This window comes from Hypanus sabinus, chromosome 9 (assembly GCF_030144855.1).
Source record: "Hypanus sabinus isolate sHypSab1 chromosome 9, sHypSab1.hap1, whole genome shotgun sequence".
Taxonomy (NCBI): Eukaryota; Metazoa; Chordata; class Chondrichthyes; order Myliobatiformes; family Dasyatidae; genus Hypanus; species Hypanus sabinus.
Window position 1 is genome coordinate 66,201,526 of NC_082714.1, and position 22,728 is coordinate 66,224,253.

The following is a 22,728-nucleotide window of genomic DNA, read 5'->3' on the forward strand; positions in this document are numbered from 1 at the left end:
TTTTCTGTTGATTGGTTTCAAAAGAGCCAAATTAAATCCACCATGATTCAATGCTGTAAAAAAAAACATGAAAACTTGTACATATAAAAAAAGAACGGCATAATAAATAAGTAAATGAGAAAACTGCAAAAAATATGAACACTTCACAATACAATTCACTTCTAAGCTATGCACTCCTCCCCTCCGTGTAATACAGCAATCATCAACCGACCGTCCTCCTCTCCGTGTAATAGTCATCAGCCTACCGTCCTCCCCTCCGTGTAATACAACACTCATCAGCTTACCATCCTCCTCTCCGTGTAATACAGTCATCAGCCTACCTTCCTCCTCTCCGTGTAATACAGTCATCAGCCTACCTTCCTCCCCTCCGTGTAAAACAGCACTCATCAGCCGACCGTCCTCCCCTCCCGCTATACAACTCTTATCAGCCTACCATCCTCCCCTCCGTGTAATAGTCATCAGCCAACCGTCCTCCCCTCCGTGTAATACAGCAATCATCAGCCTACCGTCCTCCCCTCCGTGTAATACAGCACTCATCAGCCGACCGTCCTCCCCTCCCGCTATACAACTCTTATCAGCCTACCATCCTCCCCTCCGTGTAATAGTCATCAGCCAACCGTCCTCCCCTCCGTGTAATACAGCAATCATCAGCCTACCGTCCTCCCCTCCGTGTAATACAACACTCAAAAGCCTACCGTCCTCCCCCTGTGCAATATAGCATTCACCAATTATCAACGACTTCCCCTATCTTGCATCAAAAACTGAGAATACACACAGTCGTACTGCACACTGTCATACTAGGCTGAGAGACCTCTACCGAGATTGCGATTGGGGCTGCTTGGTCACTGCCTAGCACTGTGAGCACTAGCATCAGGTGTTGCGCAAAGTTCAAAAAACAATGCTTATTTTCTTCAAGCACCATCTCTTGTGGAGCTTCTATTGACCGCTCGCAGAACCTTACGGTTCCTTGGAAACCAAGTTGAAAAATGTTGCTCTAGGCAATATTGTATATTTCTTTAGAAGTGTTGCGGTAGCTGTTCCATACAATTTGAATGTTTTTATAGCCTTCATTTTACGTTTAACCAAATTGACGGTGACCAAATGTTGGCTAATCATTATCAGATTAACCTGCTTAAAACTTCACCGTAAACTTTGGTTTTAGCATTACCTCATTTATAGTTATATATGGCTCATGTGACTCACTTGTGATTGGTAATGTTTGTTTCGAACAGTGTAGACATACTTTAGATAACGCTGTTCTAAATGTATGGTTTCTTTGTCCTTTGATTCACATCAACAAACATGGAAATGGGACTATAGACAGGGTCGGGGTAAAATCCGGGTTGCCTACAAGGGGTACAGTTCTGCTTGCGGGCAGACTGGCCACTGAGTTTAATGATGCCCTCAGCCAAAGCAATTTGATCATTTTCACCTCCACCGTCCCCAGCACCGTTGACTATGTAGTTTACTTTAATTAATCCATTCTGGAACAGTACATAAGAACTCATACAATTTTAATTCACCCCTTTGTAAAATGCCACCAATTGTAAGCCCACCTCATAAGCTGCTGAAGTAGCAAGCAACCTTCCCTCTTGATCCACTCAACCCGAACCTTTTACCTTCACAAAAGCCTGCCTCCTTGCAGCTGGTGCTGCTGTAAACATTTACAATGAATCTTGTTATATCTTATAGCACATGACAATCACAACCATGAAAACTACCTGGGCTTCTCAGCTCTTCGGAACTCTGATAAAACACGGTGAATTAACTATAAGCCTTTTCCTGCTTTTCAATCACTTACTACAATTGTTGTTATAAACTATGCAGCTCATACTAATGGGAATGATGAAATAACTACAGGGAATAAATGAGATGACTCCTTTGCTAAGGCAGCAACAGTAGATCTTCATGATCACAATGCACTTCAGAAGATTTGACTGCCAATACTTTCCGAATTCATAGATGAATTAGTACAGTTAGAACCTGATGCACCAGTGGCTGAAAAGACTATATGGATTAAAGAACACTCTGAGTAAGACTATTAAGGATGATGGGTATAATCAAAAATGAGAGATAATCAACCATAGCATGCAAAGTAGTAGTAACTGTATGATTTGCCAGAGACATAATTCTGAAACATGCTGCCAGTATCTGCACTGGGCCCTCCACCAGGAGGTCATTTGTGCATCTCCAAATGGACTTTATGCAGCTACCTAAATGCGTGGGTTGTGATCATGCACTCATTATTGTGTTGCTATTTTCATCGGTTAAAGTTTATCCAAGTCAGGAAAATGATACTGTAACTTTATCTACGTTGTTATCTTTTCGTTATTGGAATTTGGGGCTTGGGATCCCTGAGGAAATCTCACATGTCCTCACTTTACCAGTAAAATTATATAGGAGTTGACAAAAGCCTTGACATCATTTTGCCTGCCCTTACCACCCACACACTCACGGGACAGCTGAAAGACAGATCAGGGCACTGAAATGCAATCAGTTAAACTACGCAACAAAACCAAACTGAAGTATCCAGAGATGCTTCCACTGGCCCTCATGACAATGTACACACTCCAAACTGTGTAACAGGCCTACCTCCATGTTAGATCGTTTTGGGACTTCCCATGCACTTGCCAGTCACTTCTTCCTTTTAATATGGATGTCCATTTAATCCAAGCTTGTTGGATTATTGGACAGCACTAACACAAGCTCTTAAAGATTTCCATCAGTAGGTAGTTTGAAGCCCAGAAGACGGTGCTAGCTGCAGAGTGCCACACTTACCAGCTGGGATATTGGGTAGTGGAGAGAGCTGACTATGGAAAGAACTGCCTGAAGTCCTGCTGCAAAGGTCCATTCCAGGTGTTGCTGACCACATTAACCATCTTTAAAGTCCAAGGAAAGCCAACTTGGATACATGCCTGGCACATTAAGCCAGTGGATCCAGCAGTCAGGGAACTGGTGGCCAGAAAAACCTTGATGATAAGGACTAAATAACTGAATTTGATCATCATTACTTGTGACCTTAAGTAATCACCATTCATCCTATGCTTTGGATAAACTGTACATCTGTCTTCTGGCTAAGTACAGAACCACCTCATGACGCTAACATCTTAGTGATGAATATATGTTGTGTCATATTGTTGGGTGTGCTCTAAGGAGCCTATACATTCAGAATGTGGCTTGCCAATGCAGCCCATACCCCTGAATCATTGTGATTTTATTCTTTGATTACAAAACTAGAACTGTAAAGGGAGCAGACTTAGTACAATACCTATACTACTGGATACCCTCTGAATTCTGTTAGTGATATTTACAGTGTGTATGGTCACCAGGCCTGTTACTAGCTGCCAGGAGTAACCTTTAAAAAGTGGGATCTTTGACCACCCATATTACAAGACATGTTCCAGCTTTACAACCGACTTGCTTTGATTGAATCATACGGCCACAACTGCTATTCCTGTTTCGGTTTCCTCAGATTAATAACTTACAGTTCTTACCCACCCCACCCAACACCCCCACAGTCCACTCACCTCCAAATCCCAGCCTCCCTACCTTCATTTATGACATTGACAAAAACAGGTTTAACTTTCACCTGCTTTGGTTACTCCTCTGGCATTCATACTTTGATTCTACTTCTATGAAGTGGCAAGGAATGTTTTTCCCCAAACTAAAGGTGAGATAAGAATGTAAATTATCATTTAAACAGAGCTCACTTTGGGAGTTCTGAAGTGTGGTATCATGAGTGTTCTGTAAGTCATCAGGATCAAAAGCATTAGAAATAACTGTGTTTATTTTTCTCTAGAACTATATAACCACATGCTGCATTTGACAAACTAGTAAGGACAGACTGGGTACTAAATGTTCCCTGCTGATAAACTACTGTTTCAATATAGCTGAAGGTGTTTAAGCAGCAACTTGTTATTCCAATAAAGCTAGAAGCAGAATTGCTAAAATAATTAAAACAAGTTGCTTTTTGAAGTATAATTCCTCTGCTCTAAATTAAAATCAGAGCAAGCATTTAATGCATTCTTTAAACTTTGTCTTAATACAATGATTAATACATAAACACAAAAGAAGGCACAGTTTAGAAGTTAGCTCTGCATTTCAATAAACTGCCTGCTAATACATACATTACTTAGACTAAATGTCAAAATCATAATTTTGTACCATTTGTATTTACTACAGTAATTAAACAAATATTTTGAATTTTATTGCATACTTGTGAAAGCTCAGTTTCTGGATACACATCCTGCTTTCAAAAAAGAAGCAACTTGCATTTTCCCCATTTATATAAATGTTTACTTGTCTACTTATGGGAAAGATGCACTGTAAATTATTTGTTCTTTTGCAAGTAATTTACAGTCCCCAAATTTCAAGTGACTATTTTCCAGAAAAGGGAGAACAAAGCAACAAGTCATTGTCAATTACATTTACATACAGCATTTTTAACAGGCTCTCTTTTCATCCTCCAAATTCTGCTACAGAATTGTCTTCAAAATAAAACTTCTGTCCTCAACCACTACCCTAATGAATTCCAATCCCCAATCTTTCTGCTTTTAATTGATGCACTATTCTTCAATTTAGGCCCTTAATTCAGATTCAGATTCAGATACAGTTTATTGTCAGTTAGAAACCACAAATGCAATGCAGTTAAAAAAAGAGACAACGTTCCCCCAGAATGATATCACAAAGGCATTCGACAAAACAGACTACACCAGAAAATCCACGTAACATTTGGCATATGAAGACTGTTTAGTGAAGTCACCTCTACCAAGCCTGACTTGTCAGCCATTAAATTCTAACGTTAACAGAAAAACCTCTGTCACATTCTTCCTTCCCCCAAGCTGGTGGCCAGCATTATGGTAAATTATGGCCAACTCAGAATGCTTACTTCCTGACTGCTTGTTGATCATGCTGTACATGATACTTGGGTTACATATTCGTCTTTTAACTCCAGCCAGAGTTAGCTTTCCATAGAAATTCTGGAATTTTTGTAATTTTTCAAAAGTTATGGATAATTTTGGCACTTTTAAGATTTTAAGAAACTCAACATGGAAATGAGCAATTCCACAAGGAATAGTTTGCATTTCATGCTCAAGATTTAATAAGCAAAGAACAAGGAGGAAAAATTGATTTAGCAATCTAGCAATAGCACAAGAAAAGTTCCTGATTCAGTGTTTGTGAGTTCACTTTCCACTCCATACTTTAGCAATAGAAATATCATTTCAGGTCAGTAACAAAAATATACTGTATTGTCAGACATTCAAATGTATTTTGAAGACCCTAGTCAAAATTTTTTTCAAGTATACTGAATTTCTACATGCTCTGTGAATAATTTAATAGACTCCAATTACATACATATACTATTTATAAAATGACAAATTGCTTCCAAGTCCTTGATGCTCATATGTTCAAGATTCTAGATTCGGAGTATTTACATTCTGCAATCATCGCAATGCAAACATCGTTTGGGAAACGCTTCTGTGAGTTCAGAGAGGAAAAAAAAACACATTATCCTTCCCGGTCACTCCCCTAAGCATCGATCCATCCCTACTGAATACGACTGCATTGTCAGGTGAGAGTCAACCTGACCAAGTATGATAAATATTTTAATTGCCTATTATTTTACGTATATTCATATGTTTTCATTGTTCAGTGAAATAGTCCTTTTATTTTTCAGGTTGACAGCTGGCTGACGTTATTTTTGGTTTGCTGCTGGCGGCAAATTTAAGTTTGGCGTTTTTCATAAATACAAGAAGGACTCAAATAGACGTTGAGTATTTTACTTAAAAGTAACCTTCAACCCAACGTCTTTTTTTCGGAGTTCAAAATGTTTTTGTTGCATGCAGAAATGTAATTTCGTTTTCTCTGCAGGAGTTCATCAATTTCATAAATGCAACACATTATAGTTTGTTTATACATAACATAAAGGCAAAACAAAACGTTGTATGCAGTGTTATTTCATTTTAAATGTCAAACGGGTTTTGCGGCTCCCAGTGTTTTCTTTTCTGTGGGAAACTGGTCCAAGTGGCTCTTTCAGTGGTAAAGGTTGCTGACCCCTGATCTAACCTTTCCTCAGAGCACATACCTTCTAATCCAGATATCCTGGTAAACTTCTTCTGCACCCTCTCCAATGCCTCACATTCTTCTATAATCGAGTGGCCAGAATTGAATGCAATACTGCATTTGCAGCCTAAAGAGAGTTTTACAGTTGCATAGTTCCATTCTCATAGGAATCTTAAGATATTCTGTGCAACACCTGTTTCGAGCAAGATTGAGAAAAGTGCTGAAGGCATGCTTGACACCAATCAGCACTGACTGACTCTGTTTACGGACTTCTTGTTAAGATCATGGCTTGCACTCTGTCAAGTAGCAGATGGAAAGTGAAGTTGAATTTCTCAAGGCAGCCACATTTGAGAAGGATGCTTCATGCAGCAGACTCTCAATTGTGGCTGAATCAAAGGCATTTGTGAGGAAAAAACGAAACATTTATAGTGGTTGATGTATCTCCCAGGAATTCTCTTGGAGTTGTCCAAATCACAACACTCAAGAACATATGTTCAGAAACATACAGAATTCAGCTAAGTATTTTGTTTCAGATGCAAGTACTTATCTGAGGCAACTCTGGACTTAAAGGTTAAACGAGTATTTGAAATCTGGGAAATGGTAACTGGCAATGCTGATTGAAAACAAGAGAAAATTTGCAGATGCTGGAAATCCAAAGCAACGCACACAAAACATTGGAGGGAAAGCACAGGTGCACCATAAGGCTGCGTGCTCAGCACCCTGCTCTACTCACTTTGCACTTATGACTGTGTGGCTAAGCACAGCTCCAATGCCATATTTAAGTTTGCTGATGACTCCACTTTTGTAGGCTGAATCAAAATTCATGATGTATCCGCATAAAAGAGTGAGATTGAAAATCTGGCTGAGTGGTGCCACAGCAACAACCTCTTACTGAATGGCAGTAAAACCCAGGAGATGATTATTGACTTCAGGAGGAAGAAGTCAGAGGTCCATGAGCCAGTCCTCATTGGGGAATGAGAGGTGGATCAATAACAAAAAAAATCTACCTATGGCCTCGATGAGCCAAAGCCTCAACTCTCCACTCTAACACTGAGGCATTTACACAATGGCCATTCCACTTAAGCCTAATTTATTTTTATTGGAGCTTCCCTAATTATGCTTCATGCAATGACTCCTCGGGAACTGTGGTGCAGGAGCCCTGCTTGCTTCTTTAAAATTCTTTCTCCCTCTATGCAATCCAATGTCTCCTTGGGAATTGTGGCGTGTAAAATGTGCAGCCTGCCTCTGGGATCTGCGGCGTGCAAATGTACTTGTTTTTCCTGTTCGCTTTGTAAAACTCTCTCTCCCTCTACACATTCCAATGTCTCCTTGGGAATTGTGGCGTGTAAAATGTGCAGCCTGCCTCTGCTCACTTCTTTTAAACTTTCTTCCCCTTTATGCTTTCCGAAGTCTCCTCAGGAACTGTGTATGCAAAATATGCCATCTGCCCTCACTCACTTCTTTTAAACTGTCTCTCCTTCTTCACAATTTAATGTCTCCTCAGGGGTTACAGCACAGAAAATGTACCCGCTTGTACGCTCCCTCTCCCTCTACGCAATCCAATGTCTCATCGGGAACTGTGGCATGAAAATAATGCACCATTTATTACGCATTCTCACATTTTCTTGCACCTCTCCAAATGCATTACCTTACACTTCTCTGAATTAGTTTCTGTTTGCCAATTTTCAGTCCAATTGAGCAAAAAAGGGCCACCTTTTCCTTCTAGCAGTCTGAACACTCCCATTTCACAGTTAATGATGCAGCTATTTTCTGTCTCATCTGCAAATTAGTTTATCAAATTACCCTAAAGTTAGGCTTAAGACATGAAGGTATATTATAAAATCCAATTAACTCAGTCCAGGGCCATTAGCCTTCAGACACACTTCAGACACAAAATATCCAACAATTTGCTACTCTCCTCTGGATCCTCACCTCTTTGACTATCCTGCCACATGGAACCTGCTCTTGGTTTACCCCCAACTCCCTCTTTAAAAAAAACTATGCAACATTAAAATTTCTGCAAGCTCCTAGATGAAATCCTATTGAAAGAGAATGTTTTCAAAAAGCTTTAGTTAGCACCTCTGTACTTTTTGCCTTTGCTTCTTCCAACTCTCTGGGATACATTTTACATGGGCCAGGTGATTTGCTCATTTTTAAAAACCTCTTAATACTTGGACTTCGCCATCTTGCACAATATTTCACATTGCAACATTGCTATCACCCAATTCTTCTATGAAAAAGTTGTAAATGTATTCCACATCTGCTGTTACAATTCGCTGCAGCATGGGGTTACCTTATTCTCTTGCTTCTTATACCTTTCATTTTGGTTCGTAATGATTTTCCCCACACCCTATTTTTCTCCCCAATCTCTAGGCATTCTGGTGTATGCAGTTGCTATGCACTTCCTTCTTTTTCTCTGATCCTGTCCCTCTGTGATCCTTGGCATTCAGGGGCTTCAGATTTGGTAGCCTCACCCATTTACTTTGTTGAACATATTTCCCTTGAGACTTTTGAATCTACTTCTTTAATATTTAGCATTATTGCAAATGTAAATATTTAAAAATACTTTTTCTAGAAAACTGAAATAAAAAAAAATAGAAAATACTGGCAATATTCAATGTCAGACAGCATCTTTGAAATGAGATATAATCTTCACCAGAACTGGGAAAGAGCTTTAAGTTGTAGACCAGGTGTTGGAGTAAGGGGCAGGAAAAAGGGAATATGCTTCATAGGCTGAAGCCAGGTTGCCATAGCATTAGCTGTAGAATTACAACTTGTCATAATTTTTTATGTTTTGCACTGTACTGCTGCCACAAAACAAATTTCATGTCATGTCAATGATAATAGACCTGATACCAATCACCAACTTCAAAACCCTATTCCCTATTTTCCCCGTATCCCTTGATCTATTTAATACTAAGAAATATATCTCATTCTTGAATACATTTAATGACTTAACATCCACTGCCTCTTAAGGAGGTAATTACACAGGTTCCCCAAACTTGGGGTGAAGAAGTATCTCCTGAACTTGTTTTGAAATGATTTATTTCATATCCAAGGCCGGAGTCCCTGCTTCTCCACCTGCACCCCCACCCTCTGCCATCATAAATGTAATACTAGTACAGTATTGGATTTAATAAATTTTATAAGTTTCTATGAGATTCTGTCTCATGCTAAACACCAGTGAATGAAGGCCTAATCAACCCAATTCCTACTATACTACATTTCTTGAGCGATCATGTTAGAATCAAGCAGCTTGGTATTATGTGCATAAATTTAAGCCAATTAGAGGCAGCAGTGTTGCCAACAGAAATGTGTACTCAGCATTCTGTTCATCAGTTTCCCCATATCTTCTATGTATTTTTGCAGATATGAGTTTTCAAAAGGCATTTAATAATATGTATTTTATGATTATTTGTAAAGTTGAAACATACTGGAGAATGAAGAAGCAGATGGGACATAATTGATCAGTGTTTAAAACAGTTGCAGCAAATAGGTGTTTTCTGGTCTGGCTGTAGTGCAGAATAGTTCTCCAGTGTTCAACTGAGGGTTCAAGGCACATGGTGCCATTTCAAAATTTGTTTGTGACAGCATGTTTTTAAGTACAGTTAACAAAGGGAATATTAGCAAGCATCAAGAGGGGAATGAAGGCCCGATGGAATAAAAGTCACAAGGTGATAATATGCGAAGTGGTTTGAAGAAAGAAAGAATTCAAATATTTAGGAAAGGCTGAGGAAGTGGGATTAAGTGGACTGGTAAAGCCAGTGAAGACCCAAGGAGGCGAATGATCTCCTGTGTTGTATGTAAATGATTTGATATTGCTCACAACCTTGCAAGCAATATCCTATTAATTTCAAAGATTATTTAGTCAGTCATGCATTACAGCAAATGTATGTTCATTGAACAAGCTACAACTTTGTGACAAGAAATATTTACACACAATTATTCCATATTTTGAAAATGAACTCTGATTTTATCACATTTGGGGTTTGTAAATGCAGGACGATTGTTTAGAATCTAAACAAATTTCAATTCATAATTTCATTAAGAATTCATGCATACACTCAGGTACATATTGATCACAGATAAGAGTGCCTATTTTGTTCAGCATTGAAATAGAGCTCTTTTATTCCTACAAATTGTTCCAATATCTGAAATTTCCAAGTTCCTCTAAATGATGAATCTGATTTCAGCTAATCTTGAAGTAGCAAAAGTGTTTCCAAGATCATAAAGGAAATATCAAAGAGTGAGTGCTCCATCGAAAATTGCTTGTGACATCTCATTGGGCTAATATGTTGAAATTAAGCACAGCATGTTTAAATTAAGAACTGAGTTTTACAACTTTCCAATCACTTTGCTTTAAAGATATACTTGAAGAAGTTTGATCTTGTAAGCCAGAGAGCACATTACATAGTCAATGAGACTGAGGCTACGTCCACACTAGACCAGATAATTTGAAAACACCGGTTTCATGTAAAAATAAATTGGAGCCCACACTAGGCATTTAAAAAAATATCTCTGTCCACATTAAAATGGATATTTCAGCGAACCTCCTCCTACTGCACATGTGCAGGACACACCTACCGAAAACAAGCAACATGTTTGGTGTCGAATCTCGCCGTGAAAGTCTTGGTGAGCATTTGTTCAGTTACAGACTAGAAAAACTTAAATGACAGACAGCCATTGGCTCTCGTGCAGGAGGACTTAAAACTAAAAAAAACAAATACTGGAGCGTATGGAGGCAACCGACAGGGAGTTCAAGGACAGTATGTCCCGGCAGACGATGAATATTGAAAAACTGATGAACTCTGTTGCATTAATAAAGCCCCTTGTTAAATGTATAAAACATGTCTGCATCAGTATTAAAAAGCAAACAAGAGGAACTCCACAGATGCTGGAAATTCAAGCAACACACAAAAAATGCTGATAGATGCAGGCCAGGCAGCATCTATAGGAAGAAGTACTGCTGACGTTTTGGGCCGAGACCTTTCGTCAGGACTAACTGAAAGGAAAGATAGTTAGAGATTTGAAAGTAGTGGGGGGAGGGGGAAATGCAAAATGATAGGAGGAGACTGAAGAGGATGGGGTGAAGCTGAGAGCTGGAAAGGTGATTGGCAAAAAGGACACAGAACTGGAGAAGGGAAAGGATCATGGAATGGAAGGCCTAGGGAGAAAGAAAGGGGAAAGGGAGCACCAGAGGGAGATGGAGAATAGGCAGAGATGGGCAGAGAGAGAAAGAAAGGAGAGGAGGAAAAACTAAATAAATCAGGGATGGGGTAAGAATGGGAGGAGGGACATGAACAGAAGTTAGAGAAGTCAATGTTCATGCCATCAGGTTGGAGGCTACCCAGACGGAATATAAAGTGTTGTTCCTCCAACCTGAGTGTGGCTTCATCTTGACAGTAGAGGAGGCCATGGATAGACATATCAGAATGGGAATGGGACATGGAATTAAAATGTGTGGCTGCTGGGAAACCCTGCTTTCTCTAGCGGACAGAGCATAGGCGTTCAGCGAAATGGTCTCCCAGTCTGCATCCCATTCCCATTCTGATATTCTATGTCACTATGAGGTGATAGCATTCAAGCCCTGCCACAAGCATCCAGCATCCTTCATTGATTCAAGTTTAAAATCCATAAGAGGGGAAGAAGCTGTTCCTGAATCACTGAGTGTGTGCCTTCAAGCTTCTGTACCTCCTACCTGATGGTAATAGTGAGAAAAGGGCATGCCCTGTGTGCTGGAGGTCCTTAGTAATGGATGCTGCCTTTCTGAGGCACTGCTCCTTGAAGATGTCCTAGGTACTTTGTAGGATAGTTCTCAATATAAATGTATAACTCTCTGCATCTTCTTTCAGTCTTGTGCAGTAGCCCCCACTCCACTCATACCAGACAGTGACACAGCCTGTCAGAATGCTCTCCACAGTACATCTATAGAAGTTTTTGAGTGTTTTTGTTGGCAAACCAAATCTCTCCAAATTCCTAATGAAGTTATTGTCTTGCCTTCTTTATAGCTGCATTGATATGTTGGGACTAGGTTAAGTCTTCAGAGATCTTGATACCCAGGAACTTGAAACTGCTCACTCTCTACTTCTGATCCCTCTATGAGGATTGGTATGTGATCCTCTGTCTTACCCTTCCTGAAGTCCACTACCAGGCTTTCATCTTACTGACGTTAAGTGCCAGGTTGTTGCTGTGGCACCACTCCATTAGTTGGCATGTCTCACTCCTATACAGCCTCTAGTGTCCATCTGAGCTTCTACCAACAATGATTGTATCACCAGCAAATTTATAGATGGTATTTGAGCTATGCTCAGTCACACAGTCAAGGGTATAGAGAGAGTAGTGCAGTGGGCCAAGCACACACCCCTGAGGTGCTCCAGTGTTGATCAACAGCAAGGAGGAGATATTATCACCAACCTGCACAGATTATGGTCATCCATTTGGGAAGTCAAGGATCCAATTGTAGAGCAAGGTACAGAGGCCCAGGTTCTGTAACTTATCAATCAGGATTGTGGGAATGATGTTATTAAATGCTGAGCTATATTTGATGAACATCATCCTGGCATAGGTGTTTGTATTGTCTGGGTGGTCTAAGGCCATGTGAAAAGCCATTGAGATTGCGTCTGCCGTTGACCTATCGTGGCAAATTGCCAGGTCCTTGCTGAAGCAGAAGTTCAGTCTAGTTGTGACCAACCTCTCAAAGCATTTTGTCATTGTAGACGTGAGTGAGACTGGATGATGTTCATTAAGACAGCTTACATTATTCTTCTTAGGCACTGGTATAATTGTATTTTTGAAGACACCCAGTCCACTGACTTGAAACAATACCTCGGCCTCCTGTGGCCACCTCTCCACTGTCCTAATCTCAAAAGCTTTGTTCTTTAGCCTTTGCTGTATGCAGGTAGGGGCCAAGAGATCAGATTTCCTGAAGTGCAGTCTGGGTATGGAACAGTAAGCATTTCTATCTTTGTACATCAGAGGTCTAGTATGTTGGGATCTCTGGTGCTACAGGTTATATGATGCTGTTAACTGGGAGGGATTTCTTCAAACAAGCCTGGTTGAAGTCCCTGACTATGATTTGAAATGTGTTGGCATGGACTGTTTATTGTTTGGAGACAGTATCATGCAGTATCTTATGTACTTGATAATAGCCAGCCACTGGCTATTATGTAAACTGCAGTCAGAATCACAGACAAGACCTCTCTTGGTAAATAGAATTGACGACATTTGATCATTAGGTGTTCAAGGTCAGAAGAACACAAGTTTGTCAAAACCACCTCATTGAAACACCACAGAGAGTTTATCATGAAGTACGCTTCTCCATCTTCAGCCTTCTCTTAATTAGCAGTTCAATCCATCCTGTGAATCAAGGAACCTTCGGGTCTGACTGCCAAATCTGGCATGCTGGGAGTAAGCCATATCTCGGTAAAGCATAGAACACACCAATTACTCATTTCCCTTCGATAAAGCAATTATGCCCTCAGGTCCTCAATGTTGTTCTCTGGCAACTGCACAAGATGCTGGGTAGAGGGGTCCTCATTCCTTTGTGTTTCAGCCTGGCTTGGAAATCACTCTCCTCTCCTGCCATGCTTTCAGTGATAGCAATGAACATTCATCTACTTAAAGGTGCATTACCTGCTTGCTTGAGAGTTAAGTCTGCTGCATTCTTCTGAAGATCGTGAAATCCGTCGTTCATTAAGTCGATTTAAAAGTATGTTGCTTAAAGGGAAACTACATGCTGCAGATTACAGTGTGAGTAATTCAAAAGAGGTATATTTAGAGGTTTTGTTCATAGCCTGCAGAACACCAGCATGGTTCAGAAGCACCACTATTCCTTCATAATTGCCAGCAAAAAATATCAGGTTCACTTATATCTATTGTGAGCAATTGTGGACCCTATATCCAAGGAAAGATGTGCTGATTGGAGAGGGTCCAGTGGAGCTTCACAAATCCCAAATAAAATTAATTAACAATGCAACACAAATTTGTGGATAGATACTTTTTCTAATAGGTTTATCCAGATTTTGAGTTAGAAGCTGGATTCTGGTGCAAATGTGGTAGTAAAAATTCAAAATAAAAGTGATTCTTCAAATTCTGGAAATCCAGAGCAACACACACAAAATGCTGGAGGAACTCAGCAGGTCAGGTAGCATTTTTGGAAATGAATAAACAGTAGATGTTTTGGGGATTATTCATTTCCACCTGCTGAGTTCCTTCAGCATTATGTGTATCAATAAATCTACTTTTTTTGTTTAGATGTCTCACAACATTAAAAACGGGAATCCTATTTATGAGGAGAAAGAGCTTAATTTCATCATTTTAAGGAAAGGATTAGTTGAATATTTAGTCATCAGGCATCAAATATAGGAAGCACTTCTGTCATATCAACAATAATTTGCATCCCTTTTAGTTCAGACTCACAATTCAAAGTGCTCAATGGCAAGCTTTTCGTCTGAATTACCATTTGCAAGTGCTGTTTTGTTTGTACATGGTCTTATAATTTCTTGTCATATGTGGGCTCCACCACAGTCCTTGGTAGTTGCGATATCAGACTGTGCACATATCACAGTGATAAATTTTTATTCAATCTCTCATAGATATTAGATTTAAGTGACACACATACACACACACACAATTGGAATTGATACAGAAAATTAAACTTCTTGTGAGCTAATTATTCTGACTTTCCAAAATGAAATTAGTCATCTTTGTCCTGGTTACCCAACACCCTTTAACAATCTATCCATCCAAACAATATAGAAACTCACAGTACCAAATGAATATGTTACTTATGGCAACATATATTCAAGGGCAATAGTTTGTAAAAATTCAATAAGCTCTTAGTTTACGGTGGATACTATTTATACCCTCTGTAATACCTGGTGGGAAGAAAAAGTGAGTGGAGTTAAAAATCAAATACCTGTTCTGTAATTCCATTTTTATATTGATTAAGTAGCAGAAGCTTTACAACATTAAAACTGCACTCCACTCACTTATTACTGTAAATTTCTGCTTGGTGCAGCAGTCCTATTTGTCAACATTATTTTTTGCTTTTCTATTTCTCTGATGCCATGTTATAGACACCTAATAAATGAATGAACTAAGTACAAAAATTAAAAGGTAAAAGCATTTAAGTTATTCAAATTGCTAGTTTTACACATTAATTCACCAAAGAGATGCTAGATTTTTGGCCCTTGCAATATGCAGTTATCATCATAAGTAAAGGTATGCAGAAAGAAAAAAAATAATGACTTACCATAGAAAATAATTAATCAAATATGTTGCCAAGTAGCATAAAAGTTTATAACATGTTAACACAAGAGACTACAGGTGCTGGAAATCTGGAAGAAGACACAAAGAGTTGGAGAAACTCAGGAGGCCAGGTAGCCCCTGTGGAGGGAAAGGGACAGTGGACTTTTCACTTTGCGACCCTTCGTCAGGGAGCAAGTTTGCATAAAGAGGACACACCTTGTGCTTTATGTACAGTATACTTTGAGCACACTCAGGAATCCTTATCACAAAGCTTTGAAAGTTTTCCATTGGATGGAAAGGTGACACATAGGCATGGTAAAACACATCTGGAGTTAAGAAAGGTTAAGGAGGAAGTACACAGTCTTTCTACTGGTAATGATGGGGCTGGGAGCTCAACATCTGGCCACATAAGATGCTTATAATTGTCTTGCTTAGCTAATAGTGAGGGTACCAATTTTATAGTAGGCCAAAACCTAAAGAAATAGAGAATCATCAACATATGGGCCACATTCTGAGAACACTATTGTTTACAATAAGCCTTTTGCATTTGATCAATGATTTCATAGGCTCCTGCTCATTGTCTGAAACTATTTTCTAATAAAGCTATTCCCTTTCACATTTAACAGAGAAAAATAATGAGATGGAAAACCAGCAGCCCTTTAATCCTACTCATTTCCCAAAGCAGATCTCAACTAAAATTACTCTCTAGGCACAGCAAATCTATTTTACAAAATGTTGTGACATCATTTTCAGATGTAACATGAGTGAAAATGAAAAGTATTCACATATATTCTAAGGATAGACTCCACCATGGATGGTCCCAAGCCCAGCTGTGGAAGGAGAAGGAGAAGGGATGGGCATGGGGCTAGAAACCCAATCCCATAAAAACCCAGAGCTACAGAAATGACAACAGAAGCTCCAAAGACCTCATTCCTGGGAGAGGAAGGATCTTCACCTAGAAGACATAGATGAATTACAGCTGGGGTCAACTTAAAAGACACATCCCAGGCCAGTGGAATCTGATGAGTTGCTGTATGCACAAGTAGGGGTGGTGGGCTTAAATAAAAGCTATTATTCTGAGGATAGAATGTAAATCCCTGAAATAATACTATGTACAGTAATTTCCTATTTAATGTTGTTTACAACATAATAGTGTGAAGTAAGAGGATTAAGTAGATGTGTGCATTACAGGTAGACCAAACAAGCTGTTGTACTATTATTACAAAATCCTTTATTTTGATAAACATCATTTTATATTTCAAGTTAAATGTGCATCTATTCAACAGAAGGAAATACAGTGAATTGCAGTTAACTGGCCATCAGTTAATCAGGGTAGAAATTAACAGAGAACTTTACCAGTCTTCCTTTTGTTTATTTGGGACAAAATGCCACTTAATTAGGACAGTAAATTTGTAAAAGTTACTAGCTAGCATCAATAGTGTACACTTGTGTTACCATTAAACACTACACCGTGCTTCGAATGAACAGTTTTTAAATAGCATCAGTCACGTGTGCTTGTGTGCAAAAAGCAGTGATATTTGCCACTGATAGTTGGCAAGAAATAAGCAAATAGAGACTGTTCTGCTCATTGTGGTTTCAAGTATTCAGGCTTAGAGATGCCAGAAGTGGCCAAAGTGAAAATGAAACTATTTCACTACTTCAACAAGTTAAATACTATGAAGAATTTGAAGGTACCAACAATCAGCTTGAATGTTACAATGAAACTGAAGATTTGGAGGATGCAATCATCGAAAGCTTTGTATGAAAGTAGTCCATTATCACTAGGCATCTGCACTGATTTTGTTCATTTACAGTCAATCAAAAGAACATGTCAGCATACACACTGGATGATATTCTGCCATCGATAATTATTAAGAAACAACATTTTTATAGTACCGTAGTGGAATTGTTAGTATCCTAATTTGTTCACTATATCATTTAAATACATAACTTATTCCTCAGCTAAATGGCAGTTTTTCTTTTTCCTATGTTTTTAACTATTCCATGAAACTCAGACTAATTGGTCAGCTCAATTAATTGGACCAAAGTATACTGATCCCGATGTGCCCCATGATCTGGAATCCACTGTACATATAGCAGCTAGTGAAAAATAGTGGCTTAAGATTAGTTTTGGATTTCTGCAAATGGAGTTGATGATCTGGTTGAAATTAATGTAATCCTCAATGCTGAGAAGTAAAAGCAGATTCTCATCCATCATGCAGTACCCATGCAGGAAGGCATCTGATTAGTCCCAACTTCATTCTGCAGCAAGACAATGACCACAAACACACGGCCAAGGTCATAAAGAACTAGCTTCAGTGAAAAGAAGGAGTTCTGAAACAGATGGTATGGCCTCCAGAGCCCTGTTCTTATCATCGAGGTTGCTTGAGATTACCTGGAGAAACAGAAGCAAGCGAGACAGCCAAAACCTGCACAAGAACCATGACAAGTTCTCCAAGATGTTTGGAGCAACCTACCAGCCAATTTTCTTATAAAACTGCACAACAGTGTACCTTACAGAATTGATGCAGTTTTAAAAGCAAAGGGTGGTCACACCAAATATTAATTTTATTTAGGTTTTCTTCCTGTTTACTGCTCTTTATAGTATTTTTCTGATATTTGGGAACATTTTAATTTAATTATTTTTGAAAGCATCTTGGGTATACAGATTTTTTTACATGACTTTTGCACAGTATTTATTACTGCACATAATGAGCTGAATAATCATCAATGATATATCATTTTGCTTCTAAATCAGGATTAATTTGAGCTCCATATCCTATAATGATTAGATATGCTATAATGATAGACTTTAGAGATACTTTGGAGGAACATTAAACTTTTTATGTACCTCTCTAAAGGATGGTAATGTGCCTTACATTTGAGGTCAACATTGCTGCCCACGTCTTAAAACTAGCTTCTGTTGTATGCACAATCACTGCCATGTTTTCTCTCATACGTAGCTGCACCTCAAAATAACTTATTGCAAATTGTTTCATAGTTTTCATGGAAGACATGATAAAGCGTATATAAATGCAAGTTTTCCTTTCCATGTCTTCTTCAGCTTTCAGCTATGTGCTGACAGTTTCATCTATCATCTCAACTAATACAAGTCTCACAAATAGCAACTATCATAGTCAGTTCTGTTTAAATATATGTTGTTAGATCATTAAAATAGATGCCCATATTTATAATGACATGAGTCATTAAAATTGAATATTAATAACTTATTTCTGAAAGAGGAACTACTCAACTGAAAGACACAGATTTACGAATTTATCACTCAAGTAATTTCTTTCTAAGAAGCACTTTAAAACTTTCTTTTAATGCCCATTTTATAAATCCAAGGAGAACTACCGTCACAATTTCTAATATTGGGGATCAGCCAAGCTTCTGCATTACACAAATTATCCCTCAAATTACATTTAGAGGTGTGCAACAGAGGATGTATGAAATATGTTGCACATCTCCTTTGTATTCCAAGCAATTTTCTGTTCCATTAATGAATCATGTCAATCAGTGAGCAAGGCAGGCACAACTAAAGATAGGCATTAGAGATAACAAGAAACAAGCTGAGCCTGTGTACGAAAGGAAATAGATCCCATGACCAAAAGTGAGACAGTTCTGCAATGAAATCTGAATTATTTATCTGGTAAAATCCAGTGAATAGAAGCAAGATACATAATACAAAGTATGCAGTCTCCAAGCAATGACTAATAAGAAATCTATATCAATATCATCCATTCTGCCATGTAAACTTAAGTTATTATTTCTTATGTTAGACCAGTAATGGAGTATAAACTCATCAGTCACATGCAATAAAGCTTTGTCCAACTAATCATGGTTAGATCTTAATAAAGAAAATGAGCAGTTAGCATTCTTCAGAATCAATGCTGTAGGGTAAGTCTGGCTGTTTTGGATGTGAGGCATTGAATACCAGAGAATGCTGCATTTACAAAGTGATGTTAAACCTGCAAAGGAATGCTGATTTATATTCTGGAAAAATGACATTAAACAGCAGAACCTAGATTGGTTCAGCTGTTTTAAAAATAGCTTAATTCATTTTGCTATCTTTCATGACAAGATAAACAAAAAATAATTTATTAAGTGATATGGTAGTATAAACCAAAAGAAAACAAGTCTTAGAAAATTAGATGAACTTTGAGCATTATAAAATATTAAAACTTTTCAACCAAATATAGACCCATAATAAACAGTCATGTTCATTGGCTAATTAATTTAGAAAAATACTGATATTCAGCAGCACTAGGATAGAGATAATTATGAAAAGAACTAAATCATTAACAAAAGAAAATATGGGCTTGACAATTTTCTAAATCTTTAACAGTTTCCATGTGCTGTTTCTATGAAGCATTTACCAGTATTGTTTTTGTTTGTCTCTTTAAGCTATTTATTATACTTACAATGGAATGACTGCTTTAATCTGCATTGTGTAGAATCCAAACACCCTGTTGTAGTCCTGATTAAATGCTTTTCAATGGAGCTTATTAAAAACCATCATAAAATGCAAGTTCATTTTAAAGGATTTTCCTTTTAATCAATATAATGCTTCAGCAATGAACAATTAATTACTTATTAAAAATATTTGCATTAACTCTTCTTTGCAAACAGTCAGCTTTGCATTGAGTGCTGATAACATGCTCCAGTATCGCCATAACCACATAAATAGCACAAATTTAGAGGACGCATATTTGTATGTCAAGACATCACTATGAAGTTAACCTTCTCAGATCCTGCAAGGACTGAGATATATAACCATAGAACAATCACAGCACGGAAACAGGCCATCTCGGCCCTCCTAGTCCGTGCCGAACTCTTAATCTCACCTAGTCCCACCTACCCGCACTCAGCCCATAACCCTCCACTCCTTTCTTGTCCATATACCTGTCCAATTTTACCTTAAATGACACAACTGAACTGGCCTCTACTACTTCTACAGGAAGCTCATTCCACACAGCTATCACTCTCTGAGTAAAGAAATACCCCCTCGTGTTTCCCTTAAACTTCTGCCCCCTAACTCTCAAATCATGTCCTCTAGTTTGAATCTCCCCTACTCTCAATGGAAACAGCCTATTCACGTCAACTCTATCGATCCCTCTCAAAATTTTAAATACCTCGATCAAATCCCCCCTCAACCTTCTACGCTCCAATGAATAGAGATCTAACTTGTTCAACCTTTCTCTGTAACTTAAGTGCTGAAACCCAGGTAACATCCTAGTAAATCGTCTCTGCACTCTCTCTAATTTATTGATAACTTTCCTATAATTCGGTGACCAGAACTAGAAGGACCAGAACAGAGATAGAAGGCCTAATTATATTGCAGCTGAATGTAACTATGTTTGGGGAGAATTTGGGAATTTAGTACAAAGCATTTTTAAAAAAATTATTTTATATTTTTCCAATTTTTTAAATCACTTATTGTTTTTGGATTATAGAGCTTTGCCCAAATGATCACGTACACCAATCATTTTCATCTCTCTTACAGTGTTGTTTCTCACTATCCAGTGGTCTATTACAGTAAAGTGGTTCCTCTTCTGAAAGGGAAACACTTCACTGCAATCCAACAAATGAGATTGGAAATATTGTGCAAAAAGTTTAATTTCCCTGCTTCATTTTTGAGCTATAAAGAGTAAATTAGTGATATTTTGTAGAACAGTAGAGTCTAGTTGAGTACAGATCCTTTACTCTACTAATTGTGCCTACCATAATGCTAATTTAAACTACACATCGGCCAGTACATGGGCTATATCCCTCCATTCTTTGTTTGTTCATGTGCCTGCCCCAACATCTCTAAAATGTTGCATTCATAATGTATCAATGGTAAAATTTCTGTTCCCAAATTCGACAGTGCTCCTGACATCTATGAAAGAATTGAATGCAAAAATAATGTTACAATATGTAATTTTACTACTTCTTTAACATAGTAAAAACATCCCAAGGCATTGTCTGATCAATTTTAACCAAATTATTTACTGAGATTAGAAAAATGACCATGAGAAGTTCGGAGATTTACAAAGGAAGTTATATAGTTTAGGACCTAGGTAGCTGAAGATAGTCACTGATAGTTGGACACATCAAAAATCCTGAAAATATTAGGTGACAATAAAGAGAAATGCAGAAGTCTAAGGATTGCAGGGCTGGGAAGATTTTAGGTGTGAGAAGGGCCATGGAGGAATTGAAATGCAAGGTAGAAACATGAAGATCACATAGTTGCTTGTCCCAGAGGACAATTTAGTGCAGGAGTATGCAGAAATTGGTATGAATTAGAATATTCTGGACTATGTCAAGCGGAAAACTGACTAAAACAACACTGGACTAATTAAGTCTGGTGTATTGATGGCACAGCTGAGGTTCTAAGATGCATATGTTTTTATGATATCAAAAGATACCTGAAATTTCCTGAGATGGCAGCAGATTGCTGAGTGACCCCATTTGTTCAGGGGTTGCACCTCCCTCCAGGATTCGCACTCTTTCTCTGAGTTGCTCACATTCTTCCTTCAGACTCTTTAGCTCCGTTATATGGTGCTCTTTTGCCAAACTCATAGGATTCATACTCAAGTGAAGCACCTTTGTTTTGCTGGGATCATAGTCACCCTGAAATGCAAGAAACCCCTTTATTAGCTTTGAGAGCAAGCTGGTTCTGATGCCACAGTATAACACATTACCTTTCAAATGTGCATCAGGTATCAAAGTATTGGTATCTTAAAAAAAAGAAAATAACATACTACAGGGGAATTAGATTCAACTATTAACAAATGTGATTTATTTATATTTCTTATAGTTGCTAAAGTAATATGATTACTTTCCAATTTAGATTGTGCATTGATACATAATCAATTTACTTGGTAACCCTTATTGTTAAGCAGACATATTTATATATCAATAAATGAAAAACAAATTCTATTCTTTGTTAGAATAATTCATGATATGGACCAGCATTTATTGTTAACTGTAAATTTCCTATTCTGCAGGTGTTTGTTAAAGGATTGTACAAGTCACCTGCTCAAACTGCATATCACATTTAATCCAAAGGAAATGTAATTTAACTTGAAAAGCCTGAAGTTGGTGTCAGTGATTCAACATAAGCTATGTTTCACTTTTTCCATTACAATCAAAGGAAAACACTGGAATAGTTTTAAATTTAAAATGCACTAAAAAATCTTAAACTTACTTTCATAAGGATTAAATGAATTTTGTGGAAATGTACTTGTAACAAAGTGCTACATTTTGACTGAAGCAAAATAGAATCTGTATAGTACCAGAGTACTTTGCTAATAGTGTTTGTGCAATATTATGTAGGCGGAGCAATGATGGTGCTAAATGGCAACTCCTTTGCTTGCATCTTCGGAAACAGCTCTATTTCCATCTTTAAAATCTTTATTTTTCCTTTTCAGG

General features: G+C 38.1%; 1 protein-coding gene across 7 annotated transcripts in view; it reads right to left on the reverse strand.

Annotated features, from left to right (window-relative positions):
- Positions 1 to 22,728, reverse strand: part of mad1l1 (mitotic arrest deficient 1 like 1) — a 1,079,555-nt gene that overhangs the window by 430,833 nt on the left and 625,994 nt on the right. For all 7 annotated transcript variants that reach the window (XM_059979806.1, XM_059979807.1, XM_059979800.1 and 4 more), the window contains one exon: positions 21,723 to 21,927. In XM_059979806.1, coding sequence (XP_059835789.1) covers positions 21,723 to 21,927 — 205 coding nt within the window. The remainder of the gene's footprint in view (positions 1 to 21,722; positions 21,928 to 22,728) is intronic.